Here is a 19,461-nt window from a genome sequence, read left to right on the forward strand (position 1 = left end):
CAGCATCAGGGGACCAATCAGCAACATCAGCACCCTTCTTAGTCAAATCGGTCAATGGTTTAGCAATATCCGAAAAACCAGCAATAAATCGACGATAAAAGTTAGCAAAGCCCAAAAATTTCTGAAGACTCTTAAGAGAAGAGGGCTGCGTCCAATCACAAATAGCTTGAACCTTGACAGGATCCATTTCAATGGAAGAGGGAGAAAAAATATATCCCAAAACGGAAATCCTCTGTACCCCAAAAACACACTTAGAACCCTTCACACACAAAGAATTAGACCGCAAAACCTGAAAAACCCTCCTGACTTGCTGGACATGAGAGTCCCAGTCATCCGAAAAAATCAGAATATCATCCAGATACACAATCATAAATTTATCCAAATAATCGCGAAAAATATCATGCATAAAGGACTGGAAAACTGACGGAGCATTTGAAAGACCAAAAGGCATCACTAAATACTCAAAGTGGCCCTCGGGCGTATTAAATGCGGTTTTCCACTCATCCCCCTGCCTGATTCGCACCAAATTATACGCCCCACGAAGGTCAATCTTAGAGAACCACTTGGCCCCCTTTATGCGAGCAAACAAATCAGTCAGCAACGGCAATGGGTATTGATATTTAACAGTGATTTTATTCAAAAGCCGATAATCGATACATGGTCTCAAAGAGCCGTCTTTTTTTGACACAAAGAAAAAACCGGCTCCTAAGGGAGATGACGATGGACGAATATGTCCCTTTTCCAAGGACTCCTTTATATATTCTCGCATAGCAGCATGTTCAGGCACAGACAGATTAAATAAACGACCCTTTGGGTATTTACTACCCGGGATTAAATCTATGGCACAATCGCACTCTCGGTGCGGAGGTAACGAACCAAGCTTGGATTCTTCAAAGACGTCACGATAGTCAGACAGGAACTCAGGAATTTCAGAGGGAATAGATGATGAAATGGAAACCACAGGTACATCCCCATGAGCCCCCTTACATCCCCAGCTCAACACAGACATAGCTCTCCAGTCGAGGACTGGGTTGTGAGATTGCAGCCAAGGCAATCCTAGCACCAAATCATCATGTAGACTATACAGCACCAGAAAGCGAATAATCTCCTGGTGATCCGGATTAACACGCATAGTTACTTGTGTCCAGTATTGTGGTTTATTATTAGCCAATGGGGTGGAGTCAATCCCCTTCAGAGGAATAGGAGTCTCCAAAGGCTCTAAATCATACCCACAGCGTTTGGCAAAGGACCAATCCATAAGACTCAAAGCGGCGCCAGAGTCGACATAGGCGTCCGTGGTAATAGATGACAAAGAGCAAATCAGGGTCACAGATAGAATAAACTTAGACGGTAAGGTGCAAATGGAAACAGATTTATCAAGCTTTTTAGTGCGCTTAGAGCATGCTGATATAACATGAGTAGAATCACCACAATAGAAACACAACCCATTTTTCCGTCTAAAATTCTGCCGCTCGCTTCGGGACAGAATTCTATCACACTGCATACTCTCTGGCGACTTCTCAGTGGACACCGCCAGATGGTGCACTGGTTTGCGCTCCCGCAAACGCCTATCGATCTGAATAGCCATTGTCATGGACTCATTCAGACCCGCAGGCACAGGGAACCCCACCATAACATCCTTAATGGCATCAGAGAGACCCTCTCTGAAAGTCGCCGCCAGGGCGCACTCATTCCACTGAGTAAGCACAGACCATTTACGGAATCTTTGGCAGTAAATTTCCGCTTCATCTTGCCCCTGAGATAGGGACATCAAAGTTTTTTCTGCCTGAAGCTCCAAATGAGGTTCGTCATAAAGCAACCCCAAGGCCAGAAAAAACGCATCCACATTGAGCAACGCAGGATCCCCTGGTGTCAATGAAAAAGCCCATTCTTGAGGGTCGCCCCGGAGCAAGGAAATCACAATCCTGACCTGCTGTGCAGGGTCTCCGGCAGAGCGAAATTTCAGGGACAAAAATAATTTGCAATTATTTCGAAAATTCTGAAACCCAGATCTATTCCCCGAGAAAAATTCCGGCAAAGGAATTCTCGGCTCAGATACAGGTGCATGACAAACAAAGTCTTGCAAATTTTGTACCTTCGTGGCGAGATTATTCAAACCTGCAGTTACACTCTGAAGATCCATTACAAACAGGTGGACACAGAGCCATTCAAAGAAAAAAAAAAAAACTCAGCAGACTTCTTATTACTCTCCTTTCTCAGCCAAGGATTTTAACCCTTTAGTGGGCCGGTCAAACTGTCATGATCTCAATGGCAAGAGAACATAGCATCAGCATATATAGGAACTAGCTCTTGGAAGATGGGAACTGAGCTGACCATGAACTAAACCTAACGCACAACTAGCAGTGGCCGGGTAGCATGCCTACGTTGATTCTAGATGCCCAGCACCAGCCGGAGGACTAAATAAAGCTAGCAGAAGAAAATATTAGTCCTAGCTCACCTCTAGAGAAATACCCCGAAAGGAGACAGAGGCCCCCCACATGTATTGGCGGTGAATCAAGATGAAATAACAAACGTAGTATGAAAATAGGTTTAGCAAATTTGAGGTCCACTTACTACATAGCAGAAGACAGAAAGGACACTTTCATGGTCAGCTGAAAACCCTATCAAAACACCATCCAGGAATTACTTTAAGACTCTGGCATTAACTCATAACACCAGAGTAGCAATTCCTGTTCACAAGAGCTTTCTAGACACAGTAACGAAACTACAGCTGTGAACTGGAACAAAATGCAAAAACAAACATGGACAAGAGTCCAACTTATCTAGTAGTTGTCTAGGAGCAGGAACAAGCACAGAGAGGCTTCTGATAACATTGTTGACCGGCAAGCAACTAACAGAGAAGCAAGGTTATATAGCGACTCCCACATCTTGATGGGAACAGGTGAACAGAGAAGATGAAGGCACCAGTTCAATTCCACCAGTAGCCACCGGGGGAGCCCCGAATCCAAATTCACAACAAACCTGGTTCATTTCTGTGTTTGTCATTTCCTCTTACCTCACCGTTATTATTTGTGGGGGGCTTGTATCTTGCTTTGGGGTCCCTTTCTCTGGAGGCAAGAGAGGTCTTTGTTTTCTTCTCCTAGGGGTAGTTAGATTCTCCGGCTGGCGCGAGTCATCTAGCGATCACCGTAGGCATGATCCCCGGCTACTTCTAGTGTTGGTGTTAGGAGTAGATATTTGGTCAACCCAGTTACCACTGCCCTATGAGCTGGATTTTTGTATCTCGCAGACTTACACGTACCTCTGAGACCCTGTCCACTGGGGTCATAACAGGGGGTACTGTTGTGAATTAGACTTTTTGGCTCCCTCTTGTGGTCACTAGTGGTATGACTCTGGGATTGTCTTTTTTCTGTTTGGCACTCACCTGGTTCGTTAGTCCAGGGGTGTCGCTATATTAACTTCCTGGATCCTTAGTCCAGTGCCTGGCATCGTTGTAATCAGATCCTTCTGTTGCTCCTGTCTGCTGGTCCTGGCTCTTGCAAAATTAAGCTAAGTCTTGCTTCTTTGTTTTTTGAGTTACTTGCTTTACTACTATTTTTGTCCAGCTTGTACTAAATGTGATTTCTGACCTTGCTGGAAGCTCTAGGGGGCTGGTGTTCTCCCCCCGGCCGTTAGACGGTTCGGGGGTTCTTGAATATCCAGCGTGGATATTTTAATAGGGTTTTTGCTGACCATATAAGTCATCTTACTATATTCTGCTATTAGCTAGTGGGCCTCTCTTTGCTAAATACCTAGCTCATTCTTATGTTTGTCTTTTCCTCACCGTTATTATTTGTTGGGGGCTTGTATCCAACTTTTGGGGTCTTTTCTCTGGAGGCAAGAAAGGTCTTTCTTTTCCCTTCTAGGGTTAGTTAGTTCTCCGGCTGGCGCGAGACGTCTAGAACCAACGTAGGCACGTTCCCCGGCTACTTCTATTTGTGGTGCTAGGATTAGATATATGGTCAGCCCAGTTACCACTGCCCTATGAGCTGGTTTTTTGTGTTTGGAGACTTGGTATTGATTCCTGAGACCCTCTGCCATTGGGGTCATAACACTGCTCTCTCCTGCTTTGCTGTTCCTTTCAACAAAGATAAGTTCTGGCCTTGATTTTTGCTGTCCACATGCTGTGGCCTTATTGTTCAGTTCTTTTCCATGTTTTTGTCTTGTCCAGCTTGGTCTGAATAAGGATTTGTTTAGCCAAGCTGGTATCTCTGGAGATGCAGATATACCCTCCATATCTTTAGTTAGCTGTGGAGATTTTTGTATTTTCTGTGGTGGATATTTTCTAGTGTTTTAATACTGACCGCATAGTACTCTGTCCTATCCTTTCTATTTAGCTAGAAGTGGCCTCCTTTGCTAAATTCTGATTTCAGTCTGTGTATGTTTTTTCCCTCTCCTCTCACAGTCAATATTTGTGGGGGGCTGGCTATCCTTTGGGAATTTTCTCTGAGGCAAGATAGAAAAGGGAAAACTATCTCTAGGGGTAATTTAAGTCCTCCGGCTGTGTCGAGATGTCTAGGGAGTGATAGGTACATTCCACGGCTACTTCTAGTTGCGGTGTTAAGTTCAGGGTCTGCGGTCAGTACAGGTACCACCTTCTCCAGAGTACGTCTCATGCTGCTCTTAGGCCACCAGATCATAACAACAAGCGCAGGGTATGACTAACCTCTGCACTCTTCTCATGCTACTTTACTAAATTATATACTTCCTTCAAGATTCACTAGTTCCAATACAAGAGACAAGAACAACAAAACAAAAAGGACATAAGATCAGGACACCTTTATTGCTGGTTCAGTAAATCTTTACAGTGTTTACACCAGACCGAACAGTGTATGACAGATTTCACATTTGACTCCTGTTTGACTCCTTAAACTATTGGAGCGCATTATCCATTCTTTACATTATCGGATCCTTCACTGCATTTAAATTAATAAAACTACATTTAGGTCAAAGGCTATTTAACAAAAAAAAAAAATCACATGACGGATCATTTACATATTAAATAACAAAATCTTATAATCTTTCAAGTTTTCCAACACCTTTGTGCATAATTATCATATATGATTACTTCAAATATTCTCTATAACAGAGGTGTCAAACTGCATTCCTCGAGGGCCGCCAACAGGTCATGTTTTCAGGATTTCCTTGTATTGCACAGGTGATAATTTAATCACCTGCACAGAATGATTCCAGCACCTTGTGGAATGCTAAGGAAATCCTGAAAACATGACCTGTTGGCGGCCCTCGAGGAATGCAGTTTGACACCTCTGCTCCATAATAATATATATATATATATATATATATATATATATATATATATATATATATATATATATATATATATATATATATATCTCCCTTCTTTACAGTAAAAAAGACTACCAAAACAAGAGTTAGCGCTAGTATCTTATCCTGGTAACACTCAGGAAATGGAAGAGAAGATAAAGCTTTTTATAAGTTTGCTTGATTTTTATGTAACGTGTCGATAAACGAACTGCAGGCCGCTTTGGTTTATGGCATCACCATATAGAAATGATAGCAGCAATATAAAGTAACGAAAGTTCTTTCAGATATAATAAACCTAATGTGGATTAACAACATTAGAAAAAGAAAGTTCTAATCAGGATGAAGTCAATTTGAAGGCGATGCCAACTGTCTTTTTTTTTTAAGGATCAGAACGGTCTAAAATGTAATCGTCACCTCACTGATCATCACCTTCCACCTCTTTGGACACTGGTCTCTACTTCCTTGTCCATCTCGACACACACAGGAAATGACTGCTCAGCCAATTAATCACTGCAGTACCTCAGTCAGTGATTGGCTGCAGTGGTCACATGTTCTTGTGTAATCGCGTAGCAGGAACTAGTTACCAATGGGGACTGGGAAGTGTCATAACGGCAGTGAATTGGGGTGGTGAGCACTTTTTTTCCTGTCTCATTCTAAGCCATTTTTTTAATTATTTTTTTTGTTGAAGTGGACAACCCTTTTATTACCTGATGTATATGTTTTATACAAATCTGTAAGAGTACGTCCACTGTCTTTACAAGCAATATGCAGTGTCTCTTGTATTTTTTCTATTTATATGATTTTTCCAGCTCTGAATATTAAATAATCCACTCTATTTGTTAATACAGAATTGTGTATCTCCATGATTACAGGAGTCACGTGTTACATGTTAGGAGTCCATCTAAGAAAAAGACGGTTTTGTTTGTTGTCTGTAACAGACGACACACATAGGTTGGCATAGGAGCTGTAAATTTAAAAAGTAAATTTTTTTTTTTTTCAATCAAAACGGATTACAAAGTTCTGACATTATTTTTTTGTTGGATGCATTGAAAATTAAAAAATGTTTTAAAAGTGCTCACAGTGGATGAAACAGTTTCTGTATCATGGAGGTTAATCAAACTGTGGAAATTAGTAGAGATCTTTTCAGAAAATAAATAATTTGCATATAGTTAAGAATGTGTCATCACTTGGAGGACATGAAGTACACATTTCTGTATACTACAGTGGACCGGTCCTGTTAATTCTCCAGTGCAGCATATTATCCAGAGGCGTTTTCCTCTGACTACAGCAGTTCTACAACTAGATTCCCGTATAACACAATCTGGTATGTACAAACACAAAAATAAGAAAATCGTTTTTCACTTATATACACATTTACAACAATTCAAAACTTCTCCATTCTATAAATTGCATGGGTTCAGTGCAAGAAATACCCTGAGTAAAATCTTCCACAGGTACAATAATGCTCAGCACGTTTTGTATAAATTGGTAATTTTCATTGCTAGACAGACTTGCAGAAACTGGAAATAAAAACATAACATTTATATACGGTAATAAAATATCCATATGCATATTCCATAGGATGTTTAAAAACTTTTTGTAAAAAATTATTTTATTTTTAATAAAAACAATAGTGCAAATGAAAAAAGGTTCAGCCAAAAGCAACATCTACAATTGTCATGGTTGCTATAAGGGACACCTAGATTTTCCTTCACACAGGCTTTAATAAATGTCCATCATAATATATATATATATATATATATATATATATATATATATATACAGTATGTAGGATTTTACACACACTGTATATATACATTTGCAATTATTTCACAATATTTAAAAATGATTTACCATAAAAAAATAGATTTGATTTGGTCAAAATGTCATATCTGTATACATGTATAACATTTTTAGGCACTGCAATGGCCAATGGATTGTTACAGAGTATCTTTGCCCTTTTTACATAAGATATACTATATCTATCCAGCAGATTGTAATAGTGCATCCATGAATGGACAGTGACATTGCATTTTTTAAATGTTTCTTGTATTCTTTGGCCCAAAATATAAACAATTAATTATTCAAAGTGCAATTCCCTTCTTGGTCCTATGATAGTTGTAAATCCAGAAATCCCAAGAGCCTTCTTTCTGAGAGGTTCCTTGGTTAAAAGTTTGTCTTTTTAAAAGAAGTACTCGTATTCTGATATATCGCTGATGTGTTTTGGTAAATCAGATCTGGATCATTCATCCTCGGAGCCTTGATAATATCCAGTGCACACTGATTTAGGAAAATGTATTGGCTCTGCAATGTAAACGAATGATAAAACTGTTAGATACAAACCTTTAAGGTGCGACAGATTAAATCTACCCCTTCAGATCCAGAGAATAAAGGGGATTAGGCACTGGCTTATACTCCATTTAATCTAATGCTTACATGCACATAAGGTCAAATATAGATGTGCTGCAGTTCCCTGCACAGCCACGGGGGAACGTGGGTGAGCTGGCACTGTATAGGGAAATCTTAGGACGGGAAGCCAGTGCTGCATACCCTTCATTCTTAGGATAGTCCCCTAGGATCAAAACCCCTCTCCCCCTATCATAATGGCATATATTTACAGTCAATACAGTCAAACTGATATGCAAAAATAAATCTATTATGATGTACTTGTTTGCCAGTCAAAGGAGTTTTCACAAGAAACACTTTTTTAACTCATTGGGAAATTTTCTTACACGAAGGGAGATTTATCAAGTTAAATAAGAAATATAAATAAAAATAATCATGGTAGTATTACGTCCAAGGTAAAAGGAGAGCTGGCGTTTGGTGGGATGAGACCTTGTCCATGCAATTCCGGCTAGGGGACTAGAGCATCCTCTGACCCCTCATTTCTCCTCAAATGACGTTCCCCATTTTTTTTTTTTTTTAACACTTGTAGACACTTCATTTTTTTTGTCAGACAAGGTGAAAATTTCTGGCACAAAATAAGCCAACTAATTATAATAAGTGGTGTAAACAAAGACTTTATAGTCTAAAAATGTGCCAGATTTATCAGATGGCATCAACCACTACAATAAATCTGGCACATTTTAAGACAGTCCAGTCTAAATTTGCATGGTCTGTGGATTATAAATATGGATTATTAAAGGTCTGCTGCAAAATTGGTGCAGCTAAGACTAAATCCACACTGCATTTCAAATGTACTCACTGTAAGACTGATTCAAGAATTTACTGTAGTATACATCTGCTACAGAAATGTACATTTAATAATATAACTACTTTAATACTGCCCCTATGTACAAGAATATAACTACTATAATACTGTCCCCTATGTACAATAATATAACTAGTATAATACTGCTCCTTTATACAATAATATAACTACTATAATACTGTCCCCTATGTACAATAATATAACTAATATTCTTGTACATAGGAGCAGTATTATAGTAGTTATATTATTGTACATAGGGGACAGTATTATAGTAGTTATATTCTTGTATAAAGGAGCAGTATTATAGAACTACTATAATACTGTCCCCTATGTACAAGAATATAACTACTATAATACTGCTCCTATGTACAAGAATATAACTACTATAATACTGCTCCTATGTACAAGAATATAACTACTATAATACTGCTCCTATGTACAAGAATATAACTACTATAATACTGCCCCTATATACAAGAATATAACTACTATAATACTGCTCCTATGTACAAGAATATAACTACTATAATACTGCCCCTATGTACAAGAATATAACTACTATAATACTGCTCCTTTATACAAGAATATAACTAATATAATACTGCTCCTTTATACAAGAATATAACCATCATAATACTGCCCCTATGTACAAGAATATAACTACTATAATACTGCCCCTATGTACAAGAATATAGCTACTATAATACTGCCCCTATGTACAAGAACATAACTACTATAATACTGCCCCTATGTACAAGAATATAATTACTATAATACTGCCCCCTATGTACAAGAATATAACTATCATACTGCCCCTATGTACAAGAATATAACTACTATAATACTGCCCCTATGTACAAGAATATAACTACTATAATACTGCTCCTTTATACAAGAATATAACTACTATAATAATGCTCCTATGTACAAGAATATAACCATCATAATACTGCCCCTATGTACAAGAATATAACTACTATAATACTGCCCCTATGTACAAGAATATAATTACTATAATACTGCCCCCTATGTACAAGACTATAGCTACTATAATACTGCCCACTATGTACAAGAATATACAGTAACTATCATAATACTGCCCCTATGTACAAGAATATAACTACTATAATACTGCTCCTTATATACAAGAATATAACTACTATAATACTGCTCCTTATATACAGGAATATAACTACGATAATACTGCTCCTATGCAGTGATGAGCGAGTGTACTCGTTGCTCGGGTTTTCCAGAGCACGCTCGGGTGATCTCTGAGTATTTTTGTGTTCAGAGATTATGTTTTCATCTCCTCAGCTGAATGATTTACAGCTACTATCCAGGCTGAGTACATGTGGGGGTTGCCTGGCTGCTAGGGAATCTCCACATGTAATCAAGCTGGCTAATAGCTGTAAATCATTTGGGTGCCACGATGAAAACTTAATCTCCGAACACTAACAAATACTCGGGAGGTCACCCGAGCGTGCTCTGAAAAACCCCAGCAATGAGTACACTCGCTCATCACTACTCCTATGTACAAGCATATAACTACTATAATACTGCTCCCCATGTACAAGCATATAACTACTATAATACTGCCCCCTATGTACAAGAATATAACTACTATAATACTGCTCCCCATGTACAAGTATATAACTACTATACTAATGACCTCTATAAATCAAGATTATTACTCCTAAAATGCATATATATCATTATATAGTATATCCTTAGACCTTAGGCATGTGAAAAATCAGAAAAATGTCATCCACTTACTTCAGTTTGCACCATTAATCCTCGGTGCATCCGGAGATCATAAACGACTCCATACACATCTATTTGGCTTTCTGTTTCAATTTGTTTCATAACACGATCAAGTGCTATCAAAGTACCCGTCCTGCCCACTCCAGCGCTAAAAAAAGGAACATCAACAAAATATATAAATAGCAGATAAATTGCACAATGAAGATTTCTCTTTTACAAAAAATACATTGCATTGTTTTATAATCTGACTTGAGACACTAGTAAAAAAAAAAAAAAATCAATGGAGTCGCAAGATACACAGCATTCTGCAAGGTTGGGTGTACAGGTGGTATACAATTGTGTAATCCAGTAGGTAAAGAAAACCTTGGCACTCTAAAGAATTGTCTTTTCAAGCCCATATATTTGATGTGTAGATAATTAAAATATACACATCTCATTCTATCCTAAGGGTACTGTCACACTCTGCAACTTTCCAACGATCACGACCAGCGATACGACCTGGCCGTGATCGCTGGAAAGTCGTTGTGTGGTCGCTGGGGAGCTGTCACACAGACAGCTCTCCAGCGACCAACGATGCCGAAGGCCCCGGGTAACCAGGGTAAACATGGGGTTACTAAGCGCAGGGCCGCGCTTAGTAACCCGATGTTTACCCTGGTTACCATCGTAAAAGTAAAAAAAAAAAACCGTACATACTCACATTCCGGTGTCCGTCAGGTCCCTTGCAGTCTGCTTCCCGCTCTGACTGAGTGCCGCCGTAAAGTGAAAGCAGATCACAGCGGTGACGTCACTGCTGTGCTCTGCTCTTACTTTCCGGCCGGGAGTCAGTCAGAGCGGGAAACAGACTGCAAGGGACCTGACGGACACCGGAATGTGAGTATGTACGTTTTTTTTTTTTTTACTTTTACGATGGTAACCAGGGTAAACATTGGGTTACTAAGCGCGGCCCTGCGCTTAGTAACCCCATGTTTACCCTGGTTACAAGCGAACGCATCGTTGGATCAGTGTCACACACACCGATCCAACGATGACAGCGGGAGATCCAGCGACGAAAGAAAGTTCCAAACGATCTGCTACGACGTACGATTCTCAGCAGGGTCCCTGATCGCTGCTGCGTGTCAGACACAGCGATATCGTATGGATATCGCTGGAACGTCACGGATCGTACCGTCGTAGCGACAAAAGTGCCACTGTGTGACAGTACCCTAACCCTCAGGCCTTCATCAGAAATATGGACTGCACAGCAAATGTTCAGAATATATGAGCAATAACTAAAAAGGGCATAGTGCTCACAAGGAGGCCACGTGCCTTTTGTTCTGGAACTGATAGTATATTTTTTACATGTCAGAAGATACAGGAAAGTTAATTTTTCATAGATTTGAGCACAGTTTACTACAATTTAGTTAGTACATGAATGACAAGTATAGATCAGAGAGAATTATAAAGGTGATTATAGGGTACCAGAGGGTTTTTAATATTATACAAGGGCCTAATGAAGGTCCTCAGACTGGTCATCTCTGTACTCCTCGTAAGCCATGCCAATGCAGGAGTATGGCCATAAATTCTATCAGCAATCAATTAACTGCATGGTCTAGTCTCCTAATGAGTTTAAAAAATAAAAAGTAAAACTAAATATAAAAACATTAAAAATGAACCTTTCCCATTATTACAAAATGCTTTATTGTGTAACAAAATAATAAAGCTCACATCATTTTTTTAGCAGGAATCTTAACGATCCATTTTATCAAACTATATTTATCTGGCACAATTAGTTAAAAACAATGTCAGTGTTTTTGCATCCCCAGACTGGAGAGAAATAAAAAAAAAGAATGTAATAAAGTCATAAAAAATGTTTATGTACTCCAAAATGAAAACTACTGGCTATCCCGCAAAAAAAAAACAAAAAAAAAAACAAAGCAAAAAAATAAAATATGCGGAAACATAAAAAAGCTTTATGGTATGTTACAAAAACATTTTTAAAAGGATTTCTATTGTGCAAAAGTAGTAAAATATAGGATATATATGAATATTAATACTGATGTGCAGAATAAAACCCATCTTGTCATTTATACTGCACGTTGTGAAAGAAATGAAATCCAAAATAGGTTAGTGGCCCAAAGTTAATGGATTCAGAAGCAATTGTGAGCAATCCACATCTATGGAGGCCCATGGGCAAAACCACTATTTGTGTGGAAGAGATACTAGATGAGAAAAAAAAATCAGAGAAAATATAAAGCCATAATATATAAAAAAAAATTGCAAATAAAAGGACAAACAACAGTAAATTCTCCGCAGACTGCTGAAATAAGAGTATCAAACACCATCCCAACAGTTCCTTCTGTACAGTGCCAAATAACTCCACCATACAAATCCCAAATAACACTGATCTGGAGGAGCGGGATAGCAACTATTATTATGTAACGGCCTTCGGCTCGACCTTGAGTCATTGCGACTTGATGCATGAATACTTGGTAGGAAGGTCATTCTTGTGCAAGCCTAGACAGGCCCACAAGGGTCTTCTCCATTGTTATCTTGATAGTATAAAGCCATTGGGTTGGTGACCTTCTTCTTCGTGTTCTTCTTTCTATTCTTCAACCCATAATATTTTTCACCACTGATTGTTCTTTTCATATGAGGTGTCCAAAGCAGGCAAGTCGTAGCTTGGTGATCCTTACTTCCAGTGATCTGTCTGAATTAATTTGTTCCAAAATTGATTTGTTAGTTCTTCTTGCCATCCATGGTCTTGATAACATCCTTCCGTCTTGTTTCTTTATCGTCTATGTTTCACTTCCGAATGTTACCACAGAAAAGACCAAACTATGTACGAGCCGTGTCTTCGTTGCCAGGGAAATGTTCTTCGATTTGAAGACCTTGTGTAGTGAGTTCACTTTTGATTTGTCCATAGATATTCTCCTATTGACTTCAGTTGTTGTCGGTGCATCTTGAGTTATCATCGATCTGAGTAGGTTGAAGTTCTTTACAATTTCCAGTTCGTCGCCGTCCATCTCAAATACAGGTGCATCTCACAAAATTAGAATATCATCAAAAAGTTAATTTATTTCAGTTCTTCAATACAAAAAGTGAAACTCATATATTATATAGAGTCATTACACACAGAGTGATCTATTTCACGTGTTTATTTCTGTTAATGTTGATGATTATGGCTTACAGCCAATGGAATCCCAAAAGTCATTATCTCAGTAAATTAGAATACCGTATATACTCGAGTATAAGCCGAGATTTTCAGCCCACTTTTTTGGGCTGAAAATTACCCTCTCGGCTTATACTCGAGTCAGTGTCTGCGGGGGGGGGTCGGCGGGTGAGGGGGAGCGGCACGGTGACATACTCACCTGCTCCTAGCGCGGTCCCTGCATGTCCGATGGTCTCCGGGAGCCGGCGGTATCTTCCTGTGTAGAGCGGTCACGTGGTACCGCTCATTACTATTAATGAGCGGTACGTGACCGCTGAACACAGGAAGATGCCGCCGGCTCCCGGAGACCATCTGACAGTGAGACGCTGCCAGGGACCGCGCCGGGAGCGGGTGAGTATATCGGGGGAGGGGGAGCATTGCGCGATAGTCACCTGTCCACCGTTCCATCGCTGCGTGCTGCTCTCTCTGTCTTCCGTCCTCTGGCTGTGACTGTACAGGTCAGAGGGCGCGATGACGCGATTAATGTGCGCGCCACCCTCTGCCTGAACAGTCAGTGCGGAGGATGGAAGACAGAGCAGCGCGCAGCGATGTAACGTGGAAGGTGACTATCGCAAATGCCGGGGTCGGAGCGAAGAGAGGTGAGTATGTTTTTTTTATTTTAATCGTAGCAACAGCATATGGGGAATAATGTGTGGAGCATCGTATGGGGCCATATATGTGGAGCATGTCATGGGGCCATATAGGAGGAGCATGTCATGGGGCCATATATGAGGAGCATGTCATGGTGCCATATATGTGGAGCATGTCATGGGGCCATATATGAGGAGCATGTCATGGGGCCATATATGTGGAGCATGTCATGGGGCCATATATGAGGAGCATGTCATGGGGCCATATATGAGGAGCATGTCATGGGGCCATATATGAGGAGCATGTCATGGGGCCATATATGAGGAGCATGTCATGGGGCCATATATGAGGAGCATGTCATGGGGCCATATATGAGGAGCATGTCATGGGGCCATATATGAGGAGCATGTCATGGGGCCATATATGAGGAGCATGTCATGGGGCCATATATGAGGAGCATGTCATGGGGCCATATATGAGGAGCATGTCATGGGGCCATATATGAGGAGCATCTCATGGGGCCATATATGAGGAGCATGTCATGGGGCCATATATGAGGAGCATGTCATGGGGCCATATATGAGGAGCATGTCATGGGGCCATATATGTGGAGCATGTCATGGGGCCATATATGTGGAGCATGTCATGGGGCCATATATGTGGAGCATGTCATGGGGCCATATATGAGGAGCATCTCATGGGGCCATATATGAGGAGCATGTCATGGGGCCATATATGAGGAGCATGTCATGGGGCCATATATGAGGAGCATGTCATGGGGCCATATATGTGGAGCATGTCATGGGGCCATATATGTGGAGCATGTCATGGGGCCATATATGAGGAGCATGTCATGGGGCCATATATGTGGAGCATGTCATGGGGCCATATATGTGGAGCATGTCATGGGGCCATATATGAGGAGCATGTCATGGGGCCATATATGAGGAGCATCTCATGGGGCCATATATGAGGAGCATCTCATGGGGCCATATATGAGGAGCATGTCATGGGGCCATATATGTGGAGCATCTCATGGGGCCATATATGTGGAGCATGTCATGGGGCCATATATGAGGAGCATCTCATGGGGCCATATATGTGGAGCATGTCATGGGGCCATATATGTGGAGCATGTCATGGGGCCATATATGAGGAGCATGTCATGGGGCCATATATGAGGAGCATCTCATGGGGCCCTATATGAGGAGCATCTCATGGGACCATATATGAGGAGCATGTCATGGGGCCATATATGTGGAGCATCTCATGGGGCCATATATGTGGAGCATGTCATGGGGCCATATATGTGGAGCATCTCATGGGGCCATATATGTGGAGCATGTCATGGGGCCATATATGAGGAGCATGTCATGGGGCCATATATGTGGAGCATCTCATGGGGCCATATATGAGGAGCATCTCATGGGGCCATATATGAGGAGCATCTCATGGGGCCATATATGAGGAGCATGTCATGGGGCCATATATGTGTGGAGCATGTCATGGGGCCACAATGTATGGAGCATCTCATGGGGCCACAATGTATGGAGCATCTCATGGGGCCATAATGTATGGAGCGTCTTATGGGGCCATTATTAACTTTTGTGCAGCATTGTATGGGGCATATTTTAATATGGAGCATCTTATGGGGCCCATCATGAACTGCATGGAGCATTATATGGGGCTCCTGATTCAATATGGATATTCAAAAACAGTTAACCTACTGATGTCTCAATTAATTTTACTTTTATTGATATCCATTTTCATTTTTGACGTTAACCGGTAGCTGCTGCATTTCCCACCCTAGGCTTATACTCGAGTCAATAAGTTTTCTCAGTTTTTTGTGGCAAAATTAGGGGGGTCGGCTTATACTCGGGTCGGCTTATACTCGAGTGTTATGGTTACCCCAATGACCATGGGAAAAGAATACAAAACGGACTAGCTCTCGGGTGATGGAAACTAAGGTCGACCGTGACCTGAACCTGACCCAACACTTACAGTAGCCGGGGGATGTACCTACGATGCCCTAGACACCACGCGCCAGCCGGAGATCTAACTACCCCTATAAGAGGAACATACAGGCCTGCCTTACCTCCAGTGAGGAACCCCAAAAGATGATAGTAGGCCCCCACAGATATTGACGGTGAGTTCAGAGGAAATGACATACGTAGGATGAACAGCAGATTTAGCACAGTGAGGTCCGCTTACTAGATAGCAGAAGGACAGGAAAGAGTTACTTCACGGTCGACCTAAAAATCACTATTCAAAAACACCATCCAGAAATTACTTTAAACTCCAGTGACAACTCATGCCACTGGAGTAGTAATTTTCTGTCCACAAGAGCTTCCAGCACTGAAGAGTCACATTGCAGATAGCTGGACAAAAATAGCAAAACAAGAAACAAAATTCAACTTAGCTGAACTGGAACTTGAGGCAGGTGAATGCAACAGAATGCTACTAGCACATTGTTGGCCGGCATGTGACTAACAGCCAAGCAGCCTTAAATAGGAAACTCCCCAAGAGGGTGGCGACAGGTAATCAGAGATGGAGGAAGGCACATAAGAGACACTACCATAACAGACCACCGGGGGAGCCCACAAACCGAATTCACAACAGTACCCCCCCCTTAAGGAGGGGGCACCGAACCCTCACCAGAACCACCAGGGCGACCTGGATGAGCACTATGAAATGCACGAACCAAATCGGGAGCATGAACATCGGATGCTGTCACCCAAGAATTATCCTCCTGGCCATAACCTTTCCACTTAACCAGATACTGAAGTTTCCGTCTGGAAACACGGGAGTCCAAGATCTTTTCCACCACATACTCCAATTCACCCTCAACCAACACAGGAGCAGGTGGATCAGCAGAAGGAACAACCGGTACCTCATACCTCCGCAATAATGACCGATGGAAAACATTATGGATATTAAAAGATGCTGGGAGGTCCAAACGAAAGGACACAGGATTAAGAACCTCCAGAATCCTATAAGGGCCGATAAACCGAGGCTTAAACTTAGGAGACGAGACCTTCATAGGAACAAATCGAGAAGACAGCCACACCAGGTCCCCAACACAAAGACGAGGACCAATACGCCGATGACGATTAGTGAACTGTTGAGTCTTCTCCTGGGACAACTTCAGATTGTCCACAACCTGTCCCCAAATCTGATGCATCCTATCAACCACAGCATCCACTCCAGGACAATCCGAAGACTCCAATTGACCGGACGAAAACCGAGGGTGAAACCCTGAATTACAAAAAAAATGGAGAAACCAAAGTGGCAGAACTAGCCCGATTGTTAAGGGCAAACTCTGCCAATGGCAAAAAGTCAAGCCAATCATCCTGATCAGCGGACACAAAACACCTCAAGTAAGTCTCCAAGGTCTGATTAGTACGCTCAGTCTGGCCATTAGTCTGAGGATGGAATGCAGACGAAAAAGACAAATCGATACCCATCCTGGCACAGAACGTCCGCCAAAATCTAGACACAAACTGAGTACCCCTGTCAGACACTATATTCTCAGGAATACCATGCAAACGCACCACATTCTGAAAAAATAGAGGAACCAACTCAGAGGAGGAGGGCAATTTGGGTAAAGGTACCAAATGAACCATCTTGGAAAAACGGTCACAAATCACCCAGATGACAGACATCCTACGAGAAACCGGAAGGTCAGAAATAAAGTCCATAGAGATGTGCGTCCAAGGCCTCTTAGGAATAGGCAAGGGCAACAACAACCCACTGGCCCTAGAACAGCAGGGCTTGGCCCGAGCACAAACATCACAAGACTGCACAAACATGCGCACATCTCGAGACAAAGAAGGCCACCAGAAGGACCTAGACACCAAATCCCTGGTGCCAAAAATTCCAGGATGACCTGTCAACGCGGAAGAATGAACCTCCGAGATAACTCTACTGGTCCAATCATCAGGGACAAACAGTCTACCAGGCGGACAGCGATCAGGCCTATCCACCTGAAACTCCTGCAAAGAACGCCGCAGGTCTGGGGAGACAGCTGACAATATCACCCCATCCTTCAGGATGCCGGTAGGTTCGGAATCACCAGGCGAGTCAGGCTCAAAACTCCTAGAGAGGGCATCCGCCTTCACATTCTTGGACCCAGGCAGATATGACACCACAAAGTTAAATCGGGAGAAAAACAACGACCAGCGCGCCTGTCTAGGATTCAGACGCCTGGCCGACTCAAGATAAATTAGATTCTTGTGGTCAGTGAGGACCACCACCTGGTGTCTAGCACCCTCAAGCCAATGACGCCACTCCTCAAACGCCCACTTCATGGCCAGAAGTTCCCGATTTCCCACATCATAATTTCGCTCAGCGGGCGAAAATTTTCGAGAGAAAAACGCACATGGTCTCATTACTGAGCAGTCAGGATCTTTCTGCGACAAAACTGCACCTGCTCCGATCTCCGAAGCATCCACCTCAACCTGGAACGGAAGTAACACATCAGGTTGGCGCAACACAGGAGCGGAAGAAAAGCGGCGCTTAAGCTCTTGAAAGGCCTCCACAGCCGCAGAGGACCAATTAGCAACATCAGCACCCTTTTTGGTCAAATCAGTCAAAGGTTTAGCAATGGCAGAAAAACCCGCTATAAATCGGCGATAGAAATTAGCAAAACCCAAGAACTTTTGCAGACTCTTCAAAGAAGTAGGTTGCATCCAATCACAAATAGCCTGGACCTTGACAGGATCCATCTCCATAGATGAAGGGGAAAAAATATATCCCAAAAAGGAAATTCTCTGAACTCCAAAACTACACTTTGAGCCCTTTACAAAAAGAGAATTAGCTCGCAAAACCTGAAAAACTCTCCTGACCTGTTGAACGTGAGATTCCCAGTCCTCCGAAAAAACAAGAATATCATCCAAATACACAATCATAAACTTATCCAGATATTCACGGAAAATATCGTGCATAAAGGACTGAAAAACGGAAGGGGCATTTGCGAGACCGAAAGGCATTACCAAATACTCAAAATGGCCTTCAGGCGTATTAAATGCGGTCTTCCACTCATCCCCCTGCTTAATCCGCACCAAATTATACGCACCACGTAGATCGATCTTAGTGAACCACTTAGCCCCCTTTATACGAGCAAACAGATCAGTCAGTAAAGGTAACGGGTACTGGTATTTAACTGTAATCTTATTCAAAAGTCGATAGTCGATACAAGGTCTCAATGAACCATCCTTTTTACCTACAAAGAAAAATCCTGCCCCTAGTGGAGACAACGAGGGGCGAATATGACCCTTTTCCAAGGATTCTCTGATATACTCCCGCATAGCAGTATGTTCGGGCACAGACAAATTAAACAAGCGACCCTTAGGAAACTTACTACCGGGGATCAATTCAATAGCGCAGTCACACTCTCTGTGGGGAGGGAGAGAATCAACTTTAGGCT

General features: G+C 41.8%; 1 protein-coding gene across 1 annotated transcript in view; it reads right to left on the reverse strand.

Moving 5' to 3' along the window:
* Positions 1-5,960: 5,960 nt before the first annotated feature.
* Positions 5,961-19,461, reverse strand: part of LOC143806512 (receptor-type tyrosine-protein phosphatase eta-like) — a 36,732-nt gene continuing 23,231 nt past the window's right edge. The window contains exons 9-10 of the mRNA XM_077287130.1: positions 10,271-10,406; positions 5,961-7,590 (exon numbers count right to left, since the gene is read on the reverse strand). Coding sequence (XP_077143245.1) covers positions 7,453-7,590; positions 10,271-10,406 — 274 coding nt within the window. The 3' untranslated portion in view covers positions 5,961-7,452. The remainder of the gene's footprint in view (positions 7,591-10,270; positions 10,407-19,461) is intronic.

Source organism: Ranitomeya variabilis, chromosome 2 (assembly GCF_051348905.1).
Source record: "Ranitomeya variabilis isolate aRanVar5 chromosome 2, aRanVar5.hap1, whole genome shotgun sequence".
Lineage (NCBI taxonomy): Eukaryota > Metazoa > Chordata > Amphibia > Anura > Dendrobatidae > Ranitomeya > Ranitomeya variabilis.